The 13,193-nt window shown below is 36.0% G+C and overlaps 1 protein-coding gene across 2 annotated transcripts in view; it reads left to right on the forward strand.

Moving 5' to 3' along the window:
- Nucleotides 1–9,201, forward strand: part of NWD1 (NACHT and WD repeat domain containing 1) — a 75,767-nt gene extending 66,566 nt beyond the window's left edge. For both annotated transcript variants that reach the window (XM_012542394.3, XM_031947974.1), the window contains 2 exons: nucleotides 3,156–3,261; nucleotides 8,666–9,201. In XM_012542394.3, the coding sequence (XP_012397848.3) occupies nucleotides 3,156–3,261; nucleotides 8,666–8,961 (402 nt within the window). In that variant the 3' untranslated portion in view covers nucleotides 8,962–9,201. The remainder of the gene's footprint in view (nucleotides 1–3,155; nucleotides 3,262–8,665) is intronic.
- The last annotated feature ends 3,992 nt before the right edge of the window (nucleotides 9,202–13,193 follow it).

A 13,193-nucleotide genomic window follows, 5' to 3' on the forward strand; every position in this document is an offset into this window, starting at 1 on the left:
CATTTGGCCTTGTTATTTTTGTGAAGGCCTCACCCTCGTCATTTTTATTGGGGAGAGAAGCTCATGCTTTGATAGCAGCATCAGCAATTTGCTCATATGCTGCTAAGGGGTAATTAATGTGTACTGAAATTTCTGCATAAGAACCTACACCTGTTAGTTGGTCACAGGTGATTGGAATATTAACTCCACTATGACTGTTTTGTTGGGCTTGTATCCTTTTTTTTTTTTTTTTTAATTTATTTATTTTTTTTTTATTTAATAGCCTTTAATTTACAGGATATATACATGGGTAACTTTACAGCATTAACAATTGCCAAACCTCTTGTTCCAATTTTTCACCTCTTACCCCCCCCCCACCCCCTCCCCTAAATGGCAGGATGACCAGTAGATGTTAAATATATTAAAATATAACTTAGATACACAATAAGTATACATGACCACAACATTATTTTGCTGTACAAAAAGAATCAGACTCTGAATTATTGTACAATTAGCTTGTGAAGGAAATCAAAGATGCAGGTGTGCATAAATATAGGGACTGGGAATTCAATGTAATGGTTTTTAGTCATCTCCCAGAGTTCTTTTTCTGGGTATAGCTAGTTCAGTTCATTACTGCTCCATTAGAAATGATTTGGTTGATCTCGTTGCTGAGGATGGCCTGATCTATCAGGACTGGTCATCATCTAGTATTGTTGTTGAAGTATATAATGATCTCCTGGTCCTGCTCATTTCACTTAGCATCAGTTCGTGTAAGTCTCTCCAGGCCTTTCTGAAATCATCCTGTTGGTCATTTCTTGCAGAACAGTAATATTCCATAATTTTCATATACCACAATTTATTCAGCCATTCTCCAACTGATGGACATCCATTCAGTTTCCAGTTTCTAGCCACTACAAAAAGGGCTGCCACAAACATTCGTGCACATACAGGTCCCTTTCCCTTCTTTATAATCTCTTTGGGATATAATCCCAGTAGTAACACTGCTGGATCAAAGGGTATGCACAGTTTGATAACTTTTTGAGCATAGTTCCAAACTACTCTCCAAAATGGTTGGATTCGTTCACAACTCCACCAACAATGAATCAATGTGTTGGGCTTGTATCCTACAGAGCTCACTATATTCAGAAAGCCACAACAAGTTTTGTCCAGGTTCTAAGCATGTCCTTGCTATAGATTTCCAGTCCCTAGGGGTTAAGACGTCATAAGCCAAATTATGTAATAACATCTTAATATAAGCTGATGTAGCCCCATAAAGAATACAAGCCTTTTTCAGGTCTTTGATGATTTCTATATCAAAAGGAGTGTATCTTCTACTTTCTTGACCTGAAGAGTTCCAATGGTTCTCAAAGTCTGGTCCAGAGTATCCTGGGAATCTCTGAAATCCTTTCAGAGAGTCTACAAATTCATAGTTTTTATTTTTAATGTGATCAACATCTATAACTATAAACCACATAAACAAAAACTCTTTGGACAGATCCTCAATAATTTTAATAGGATAAAGATATTGAGAACAAAAGTTTGAGGACCACTGAGTTAAACTGTTGAATTACCGGATACATTCCTATTTTCAAATCCCCTAAATCCTGCCCTTCTTCTGTGGCTTTGAAATTTATGTTGGCTTTCAACTTTGTACCAACCAACTCTTAATCAGACACATTTGAAAGAATAGGGAAGGTTAAAAAAAGTAGCTATTACTAATCTTATGACACAACCATTATCATTATACATTATAGTTCTTTGTGCTTACAATTGTGGGCAAGCATGGCTTGGTTCACAAAATTTATCCCAGAAGTCAAAAACATAGAGGAACACAGAGAAAACCACTGAAGTTGATTTAAAGTGCTCTGCCAGAGAGTAGACTGAGTTATTGCTCTCTTCTCTCCTTTAATGGTAATCAGATCTATCATTAGCAATTTTGATGCCCAGAGATAGGGAAAAATATCATCAAATCAATTTTAATGGCAAATTCAGTTGGAGAGCAAAGAAGTATGGAGTTCAACTGAGGTTGAACCCATTGAAGTAGAGATATGAGGAAGTTGGTAAGGACTAAAAATGATATTATTTTGTTAAAGGATTGTAGTTTCTTTCAGAGATTTCTACATTTTGGGGCCCCGATGCAAAGCCCTGATCATCTTACTCATTACAGCTTATGCAGTATTATAACCACATTATTCCAGATCAGCCTAAGTGAATCAACCCAGTGATTTTGGCTCTACATGGTATTTTCTGCTGTCAGTAGTTTTTAGAATGGGTAGTGTACTTACTAGTGCTGTTGTCTGCAACAGCAGCTTCCTGACTCCCATGTTTCAATTGTCTTGCCTCTCTGATTGTGGTAATACTACATAAGTGATGCAGATTTAGAGTAATTATATTGTAGTGAAATTAAAGTGTAATATATATCCTTATCTGTAAACAAGAAGACTGAAGAACAATGGGGAATTCTACTAATCTTTCACCTAAATTTATTGGTTTGAAAAAATGCTATTTACTTAATCCAGAGTTCCTGAATCTTTTAAACACAATGTTTAGTGTGTCAATCATTATTTAAAACTACTATGCGTTTAGGCCACTAGCTAGTGCCATATTGAAGAGTGCCAGGTCTCAAAGCTGACTTGAGACAGCTGTGTGACCCTGTTCAAGTCACTTAACCCCATTTACCTCAGTTTCCTCATCTGTAAAGTGAGCTGAAGGAAATGGCAAATTCCTTCACTATCTTTGCCAAGTAAACTCCAAAAGCTGCCGAATCCAACAGGACTGAACAACAGCACCACTATGAATCTACTGGTGTGCTATAATATGGCACAGAGAAACACAAGGGGCTCTTCCCTTGAGAGGTAAAATGGTTGAGGTTAAAATCCTAATATTAACCAAACATCCAAACTTTGGCAAGTCACCCAGCCTTTCTGTGACTCAATTTCTTTGTAAAATGGGAAAATAATTCTGGTACAATCTTAGAATTGTTGTGAGAAACATTTTTGTCAACCTTAAAGTGTTGCATAAACAGGAACTCAATCTTCTCAGTGGAACTGAGTGCTCCATTCCAAAACTTTGCTATGGCTATGTCACTGTTTAAATGTTTCAGAGTTGGATTTCTGTCATTTTCATTTATGTTTCTTTTAAGGCATAATCAAACTCTCATTGTTAATTTTTACCAGAGTGCCTTTTCCAGAGGAATTCAGTGTGTCTGTTTCTCCAAAGATGATAAGTATGTATACAGTGGGTTAAAGGATCAGTCCATTCTAGTCTGGAATGTTTCCGATGGTGAGTTATTTCACATATCTTTTTTTTTTTTTATTATTTTTTGTTAAAGCTTTTTATTTTCAAAACATATGGATGGATAACTTTTCAACATTGACCCTTGCAAAATCTTGTGTTCCAAATTTCCTCCTCTTTCCTGCCCCCTCTCCTAGATGGCAAGTAATCCAATATATTTCACATATATTTAAAAAAAATTATACCTTTTGCTTTTTCACCACATTTATTTCAAAACATAGCCCTCTCCCTCCCCTTTGCCTTCCACAGAAAGTCTTCCTTCTTAACAGATTAAAATGGAAAGTTCAGCAACTGCCTGCTTGTTAGCAAAGCCGACAGCATATACAACATTTCATCCTCATGATCCCTACCTCCCCAGTAGGAGGGAGGTGAATTTTCTCATCTCTTTTCTAAGGCCAAGTTTGGCTATTGTAACTATAAAACATTCAGTTTAATTTCATTTATCATTTCCATTGTTGTAGTCATTATACATTGTTTTCCTGATTCTACTTACATTATGTGAATGTCTTCCCATATTTTTCATGTTCATTGTTTCAAATGGTGCAATAATATTCCATTGCATTTATGTACCACAATTTGTTTAGCTATTCCCCATTCAATGTACACCAATTTTATTTCCAGTTCTTTGCTAGAAATATGATCTTCTGCCTTTGATCTCCTTGGGGGAATATTCCTAATAATGGAATCTCTGAGTGAAGAATGATTTTATTTCGTTTCATTTTTTTTTATACAGAGTCAATTTGCCTTTACTATTTTGGAGCAAAAAGCAGTACCTAATTGATTTTACTCAAATAAGGTCTAATTCACTTCTTTTGCACTTAACATTTTTATTTTTCAATAATATTTTATTTTTCCAAATATATGTAAAGATAGTTTTCAACATTCATTTTTGCAAGATTTTGTGTTCCAAATTTTTTCTTCCCCTCTCCCTTATTGCATTTCTTTCCAAGATAGCAGGTATCTGATACAGGTTAAAAATGTGCACAGAATGACTTTATTTTTAAAGTAAACAGATTCAGATGATTAAATATCATGAAACAGTTGGGTGGCATAGTGAACAGAGCATTGGCCTGGAGACAGAAAGATCTGAATTCAAATCCAGTCCCAGATGCTTACTAGTTGTGGGACCCTAGACAAGTTACTTAATTGCTCTTTGCCTCAGTATCCTTGTAAAATGAGAATAGCACCCTCTTCTCCAGGTAGTTGTAAGGATCAGTTAGATTAATTACATAATTATAAAGTGTTTAGGACAGTGTAACACAAAGTAAAAACTATATGTGTTAGCTGTTATTGCTATCTGACACTAGGCAAGTTATTTAAATTCTTTATGCCTCAGTTTCTTCATCTATGAAAATAGGGATATTAACAGTACCTATCTCACAAGGCTGTTGTGAGGATCAAATGAGATAGTATTTATAAATCCTAAAATGCTATATAAATGCTATTTCTATCATTAACTGTAGACTACATATTTAGTTAAATGTGATAACCTCTAGACAGTAAGTGCATCTTTGAAGAAGAAATTAAGTGGAGATATGTCTATCACCAAGTCCTGCTCTGATCCCTCATTTTTGAGTAGAGGTGACCTATTCAGGGGCTTGGTCAAGGAAATGCAGAACCTGGCAGATCCTGTCAAATTAGGAAGGCTTCTAGATGAGGTCTGGCAATTGACCTATATGTCTGATGACTGCTTCAGTATGAACTATCCCTCAATAAGTTTTCCTCTTTGGAGATCTACGCAATCCACTTGTACTTTCTTCTTCCCATCAATGTCATCCTCTCAGTTTTTTTCAATGAGTTTAGTACTGATCTAGGTGCTGTGAAAAGAAGTTGAAATCACTGTTGGGAGAAAACCATTAATCAGACTTCTATAAATTCAGCCGAAGATCCCAGGAGCTCTCAATTATGATGTCACATTGCAGGCTCATATTAAGCTTCTGGTCCACTGACACCTCCATAACTGTTTTCTAACCATGTCTCAACAATTCTGTACTTATGCAGTTGGTCTAACTCAAGTGTAAGATCTGATGTTTGTCCATATTAAATTTAATCATTCTAGCCAGCCTAGCCTACTATCTCAAACATGCCATCTTTTGTTTCTGTGCCTTTTTATATGCTATCCTCTTTTTATTCATACAATGTCATTTTTGCTTCTTGGAATTCTTAGCTTCCTTTAAGATTTAGTTCAGGTAATCAGTTTCTACATGAAAATCTTTCATGATCCACCTTAATGTTGCCCTTCTCCTGTTCCTCTCTTCCCTCTTCCCCACTCAACTTCAATGGCTTCCTATTGCCTTCAGGAACAAGTATAAAAGCTATTTGGGATTCAAAGCCCTTCAAAATCTAGCCTCCTCCCTTTCAAGTCATTTTACATCTTACTTCCCAGCACTTTTTTTTTTTGATCCAATGATAATGGTGGTCTATTGACCAAGTTACCATGACACTCCATCTTGTGGCTATGGACATTCTTTTTGGTTATTCTCCATGCTTGGAACACTTTTCCTCATCTACTCTGACTGACTTGTCTGGCCTCCTTGAAGTTCCAACTAAAATTCCACCTTGTCCATAAGCCTTCCCCACCCCCTCTTAAATATATATTCTGTATATAGCTTGTTTTGTGTGTATTTGTTTGCATGTTGTCTCCTCCACTTGATTAAAAACTCTTTGAGTGCAGGGACTATCTTTTGCCTCTTTTTGTACCCCAAAGCTTAGCAAAATGCCTAGCACATGATAGATGCTTAATAAATGTTTGATTTGATATAACCCTTCTTCTCACCATTGTTAGTGCTTTCTAAAATTTTGTATTTACTTATTTGTTTTTCCTTCATTCTCAAAGACAACCATGACATCAGGTAGGTAATGCCATGACATGATGTGTCCCCCTAATACAGAGGCTTTTAATCTGGAGTTTATAAAGTTTCTTAAAAGGCATTTTGATCATTGTATTTTAATATAATTGGTTTCCTTGATGTAATTCTATGTATTTGATTTTATGCATTTTAAAAACACAATCCTGAGGAATCCATTAGCTTCACTGGACTGACTACCAAAGAGATCACACACACACACACACACACACACACACACACACACACACTTAAGAATTCCTGCCCTAGAAGAATGTGAATTCCTTTTTGGCCAGGGCTATTCCATTTTTATTTTTGGATCTCTAGTGCCTACCATACATGGTAGACATACCATACAACCTGTCAAATTTTGGATTCCAGTTTTATCATCCATTGTATTTGCTATCCCTTCCTCTGTTCTGTCATCTACAATTTTGATATTTTTATATAAGTTCAGTCTAAGCCCTTACTTGACACAGAAATTCTCATTATGACATCTCTTACAAGTATCGTACCTTTGCCACAGGGTTAAATGATTCTGGGAAATTCTTATTTTTGTCTCTCTTCACCTTTAAAAGTAAAAATCTGTCCCCTATACTTTCTCCAGACATAGAAAAGGCTCTCTGAATACTCTGAAACATTAGAGGCCAGAGAAATGGTTCCACACCCATTGTAGAGTGGGTGATTCTTGTCTTGAACTTCATTTCAGTAATACCATTTTTCACTTGGTTCTTATGAGAAATATGCTTGGTAAGGTTTTACTGCAAAATGCTCAGCACTTGTGGTTATAAGCATTGTAAATTTTAGAATGTATTCGAATATCAAGTGGCTAAATAAATGCTGGTTGCTTGGCAGCCTCTTGAGATTTTTTATTTACATTGTAATAGGCCAAATCTTCATCCCCATGAATTTGAGTCCAAGCCCTATTGTCTATTGTGTTTCTGTGGCAAGGAAAAAAATGGATCTAAGTTTGGGATCTCTGTTCTTTCTCTCTCCCTGAGGCTAGCTTCAGAGAAACTCCTGGAGAATAGAGGCATGTTTAATAATCTTAATAACTTCCTGTTAGATATAACAAGACTATGTCAAATGATACTTTGCAGTTGAGACTTGGTAAGACAATTCACAAATCCTTCCATAGTCAATCCATTTGAACAAATGGTTCTTTCAGTAGAGCATTGAGCCACAATAACCATTCATTCAGCATACAATTATGGAGTGCTTAATATGACCACATTTGAATATCTGTATGATGCAAATTGGACAAGATTTTCAAAACATGATATGTACCTGACCTTAGGTAAATCTGTCCCCCTTACTGCATTTCAATTATCTCCTTTGAAATGTTAAGGGATTGGACTAGATGCTCTCTGAAATTCCTCTGTCTTTGCCATTCCATATTCTGAAGTCCTTTTATTCCTAACTTTCTATTTTATTTATTTTTTTGCTGAGGCAATTGGGGTTAAGTGACTTACCCAGGGTCACATAGCTAGGAAGTGTTAAGTGTCTGAGATCAAATTTGAACTCAAGTCCTTCTGACTTCAGGGCTAATGCTCTATCCATTGTGCCACCTAGTTGCCCCTTCTCTATTTTTTTTAAATACCATATGTGACATTCTATGTACTAAGAACCCTTTTGACTTTGGCATTTTATGTTATGAGGTCCTTTCCAATTCTGACATCCTAGGAGTCTAATATTTTGAAGGGCTAATAAAGTATTCATTTTTCAAGAAGGATGTGAGGGGCATGGGCTTTGGAAACTTCCATACAAAACTTAAGTATCCTCAAATTATTTTGCTAGTCTAGTGACAGGGCAAAGAATAAATGACCACTTGTGTATGTTGTAGAAAACATTCTTATTCTAGCATGTCTTAGACTAGATTGTGCTGGGGGTCCCTTCCAACAATGAGATTCTGTGTTGCAAAGTCCCTTCCTAAAAACCTTTTTAACTTACATTCTAAGATTCCATAAATTTAGATATGTGAATCTGGAACCATCAGGTAATAATCATCATTAATTCAAGCATAATATATGTGAACAATCTGTGATTTGAATTCTCATTGTAGGAAGTCTTCCATCCAAATAGATTGTTGTCACCATGACTTAGTAGTTGAGTCAGTTAAGACTGACATAGTCCAATAGTTGGTTAAATATTAAAAAGAAGGGGAAAGTTAGTTGGTCTAGTAGATAGAGCACCAGCCCTGAAGTCAGGAGGACCTGAGTTCAAATCTGACCTCAGACATTTAATACTTCCTAGCTATATGACCCTGGGCAAGTCACTTAACCCCAATTGCCTCCGCAAAAAACCCAAATAATTAAATGAATGAATGCATATATATCTATAAAGGCTTTGAAGCAAGGTTTTCCTGCCTCCAAGCTCAGCACTCTCTCCACTACCCATACTGCCGCCTCTGTTACAATATAAAATATAGCAATCAAAGAAGTTGATTCCTCTGTCTCTCTTGGAGAGATGCCTGGAACAGTGCTGCCTACCCAGCTCATCTTGGTTGTTTTAATTTTCTCATTTGTATCTTCCTGACTTGTCCACAGGTTCCTTGTTGGCTGTTCAGTTTGTGTGTGCAACAGTAAACAAAATTATTTCTACAGCTGATGGATTCATTGCAACAACGAGACATGGCTATCTCATCCGTGAGCGCTTCCAGTGCCCTCAACCAATAAGTGCCTCTTATGACCCCCTCAAGAACATCAAGGCAGCATGTATCATCAAAACCAAGAAGCAGGAAGAGATTCTAGTGGTGGTAAGAAAACAGCAGGGTGACTCAGAAAGAGTGGAAGAAAAGCAAAACAGTACAAATAAGATCTCTCAAGTTTGTGTGGTCATATGACAGAAGGTGAGATATTACAAAGAGAATTCAGCAGGCAATCCCATCACTTCACATAGGACCGTCCTTTGTTTTTCAAATTATTCTCTTTCCTCATCATAACCACTTCAGCTCAGACCTGCTACTAGAATATCATCATTGGACCTTTTAAAAATTTTATATAGTAAACAAATATTTATTAAGCACCTACTGTCTACGAGGCACTGTGCTTAATATTGGCAGCATAAAGTTAAAATAACTTCCACTCAGTTACCAGAGTAAATATTAGAATCATAGGGATTTTGAAGCTGGAAAAGGTTTTAAAAAAAGTCTTCTAGTTCTTAATACTTTTTTCACAGATGGGGAAGCTGAGACCCAAATAATTAAAGTGACTTACCTAAGGTCACACAGGTAAAATAAGCATGAAAACCGGAATTTCAACCAAGTTATTCTGACCCTAAATGCAATACACTTTCCACTACCCTATCCTAGTAAGGAGTTTCTCCTAATGAGCATTGATTAGCTTGTCCATTACTTTCCCAAGCATACTTGAAATCTATTTAACCTTGAGTTAAAACAAGGAATGATTCTGTCATCCCTCTCCCTTCCTCTAACCATGAACCTTTTGCTAGTTAACACTTTTAGAGATGCATGTTTTTCAGACAGCAGGATTTCTGAGCCAGGCTGAACAAGCTGTTATAGTATCTTCTTGCTTTCACACCATCTGCTGCTGTGGGTCTGAACAGTGAAACACTAGAAATCCAGCTTCCATTTTTATGGATGGCCTTCCAAAAAAATCCCTACTTGTTTCCAAGGATTAGTGCTAAGGGGGAAGAGAACCCAGAGCTTAGAGATGCTTCCTTCATTATTCTAGAGACCACATTTTTATATCAAATCAGCCTCATCTTACTCCAGCAAATTTGTTCGTGTTAAATAAGGAGTTGAGTCCCACTGCTTATATGTTTCACTGAGAAGTAAAAGTAATAGATATTGGGTCATCAAAAAAAAAAAAAAAAAAAAAAAGAATACATTCCACAAGCTTTTAGAATCACATAGATTAGTTTAATACCATGTCATTTTAAAGTTTCAAACAAATGTTCTGGAATGTAAAAAGCTTTTACATTCCCATAGTATTAACAATTCACCTCCTACATGATGCTGGCAGCAGTATTTGCCTAACAGAATTCCGAGGGTATTACTGACATGACATTTTTGTAAAATGATCTTAGCCCAGAATAGTATCAAATTAGCACCACAAAACATAGGCTGAATAAGAGGGATCCCAAATCCAAAGGGTTCAGAAGTATGAGGAGGTCAGAAAGGAAATGAATCTAATCATTGCTACTCAGAAATCACAGTTTGGGAAGCTATAGATTTTGAGGGAACATTTTTTCTCACATTTTGTTTTCCAGTTTAACTGTCCCCTGCCTTAATTTCCTAAAACTATTAATTCTGATACCCGATAAGTAGACTATTAATCTATACAAAAAGATGCTTTCAAAGCTTTTTTCTATAGAGTTTCCATAAAATTATGTATGGATCAAAAGCATGCAGGGACTATAGAGATCCTCACTTTACATATGAAAAACATAAGACTCAACGAAAGGGGGCTTGCTTCATGCCATATAACAAGTTTATGGCAGAGCCAGTGGTAGGGCCCATGTCACCAGATGCCTACCCTCAAGCTCTTTCCACTGAACCAACCTTCCTCCTTTGCAGAGCTTGAAAAGAGAATTTGGGAAAGAAAATGCTCCCAATTACAGTGATATTATTTATTTTTCAAAAATGGAATATAGAAGAAACTAAAGAAATGTACCTTGATCTGAAACATTAAAACATAAAATAAATCAAAGTCTATAAAAGTATTGCTTTTTCTGTCTCTGTTTCTTGCATTCTGTAATGGCTTCACTTTACCACATGAGAGATCTGAGTTAAATAATCCATAACAAGAAATAGCACTGGAAAACTCAGGCTAAGCACTAATGTTTCCAGGTGGAATAGATCAAAAAAATTATAATTGTAAGAATAACAATAATAGTTGACATTTCTCTAATTCAGCAAGTGATTATTAAACTTCTGCTATATACCAGGGACTAAGTTAGCCATTGGGGATACAAAAAACCAAACAGTACATTCCCTCAAGGACCTTACATTTTACTGTGGAGAGGAAGAAACACCAATCTATATTCATGTAGTTCCAACCCTTATCCTCTGAGTAGACAAAATACACAAAATCTGTACAAAAAAATTTCCAGAGGAAATGTAGAAAGAGGAGGGATTGTATTGTAGATACTGAAAACAGTTTGTATAAAGGTATAGAGCCAGAAAGTGGAATGCTATCAACAGGAAAAAGCAAAGCAAGCAGGACAGTTTTCCCGAAAAATAGAATGCATTGAGGGGAATAATGTACAACAGTATTCCTAGAATTATAAATTAGAGCCAGATTGTAAAGGAATTTAATTGCTAAATGGAGTTTATATTTGATCCTGGAGGATCAATTGCCTGGAGGCAATAGGGACCTATTGGAGCTTCTTCAGCATGGTAGGTAGGAACAGGGTCAGTCTTAAGGAATTTCTTTCTTAAGGAATATCAATTTGACCATTGCATGGATGGATTGAAGACTATAAGGCAGGAGACTAGAGGCATAAAGCTTCAAATTCAGAAGTTATTCTAATAGGGCCATCAAGAGGTAATGAAAGCTTGAACTAGGGTGGTAGTCATAGAAGTAGAGGAAAGGAGATGGATAAAAAAGATATTGGGTAGGTAGAACCAACAAGACTTGGCAAATGATTGAAATTGGGGAATGAGAAAGAAGGATAAAGTATGAGTGAAGTTTGAACCTGGTAACTGGAAGAATGGTCGCCTCAAGTGAAATGGACAATTTAGGAATAAAGAAAGAATTTGGGGGAAAGAAAGCGAATCTTGTTTTGAACTTGCTCTGATTCTGAAATATCTATGGAATATCCAATTTCAAGTATATAATGGATGGTGATGAGGGCCTCGACTCAGTGGAGATACCTGGGTTGTATATAAATATTCATTACAATTATATTTAATATTACATATATAAAGTCTGTAGTTATCTCTCTAGGGATGATAACCCATAGAAGAATGCATAGAGAACCTATAGAGGCTAAAGAGATCAATGGAAAAAAGGATGAAGTGAGATAAAAGAAGAGAGTCCAGGATATATCATAATGATTAGGAAATATGAATTGGATGATGACAGGTAGGAGGAAAATTGAGAGAGAGAATGGTGTCATGAAAATCCACGAGAGAGAGAGGGTTTAGGAGAGAGGCAGTTAAGGCAAGGTGCTTTACATAAATTATTTCATTTGATGCTTATGACTCTGTAAGGAAGCCACTATTATTATCTCATTTAAAGATAAGGAAATCCAGGCCAAGAGTGGTTAATTGGTCCAGTAAGTTTCTGAAGTCAGATTCAAAATGAGGTCTCCTTGATTTCAACTCCAGACTTCATTAATTGGGCCACAATGCTTTTCAACAAGAACTGCTGGGATGACACTGAGTGAAAAATTTTCAGCATCTTATATATTGAACATTTTGCTGCCTTTCAGAATTTAAGGCATCAGATACAAGGTGACTTTTCTATATAGCATTTTCATATATTCTTTTTTAATCCTGGCAACAACCTTGTGAAGGAGATTGTGTGACTATTATTGTTCTTTGAAGAAAGGGAAAAGTGGCTTGAATATGTCACAGTTTGTAAAAAATACTAGAAATAGGTTTTTGTTCCAGTATTTTTGACTCCAAATCTCCTTCAGAAAACTGAAATCTTTTTATTAGCAAAATTTGGCTATGATATATATATATATAATCTTCACTAAAGTCTTCCCCCAATACTTCATTCTGGTGGCTATAAGTGCTCAAAGCCTATATTAAGCGTCCATGCTCTAGAAGTAGCTTTGAGGTACTTTGAGCTTTAAGTATGAACTTGGTGACTTATGCATCTATTATTGAAAACCAGCATAGGAAAACCTAGAGAGACTCCTCACTAGAAGACTGACCATTGGGTAATGGATTTATTTAGCTATAGGAACTCACAAAAACCATATACTAAATTGTAGAAAGATTGTAGTTGACATATAGGGATAGAGCACTTATAAAGCTAAAATTTCAGATAGCTGAAGTAGGTAAAACAGAGATAAATTCAATGTATAAAGTAGGGAATTAATTTGATATGTGTCATCTTAAGACTCATAGCTACAAAATATTTATGTCTTTTGTTCTCAGCC

This window comes from Sarcophilus harrisii, chromosome 1 (genome assembly GCF_902635505.1).
Source record: "Sarcophilus harrisii chromosome 1, mSarHar1.11, whole genome shotgun sequence".
In the NCBI taxonomy this organism is placed as follows: domain Eukaryota; kingdom Metazoa; phylum Chordata; class Mammalia; order Dasyuromorphia; family Dasyuridae; genus Sarcophilus; species Sarcophilus harrisii.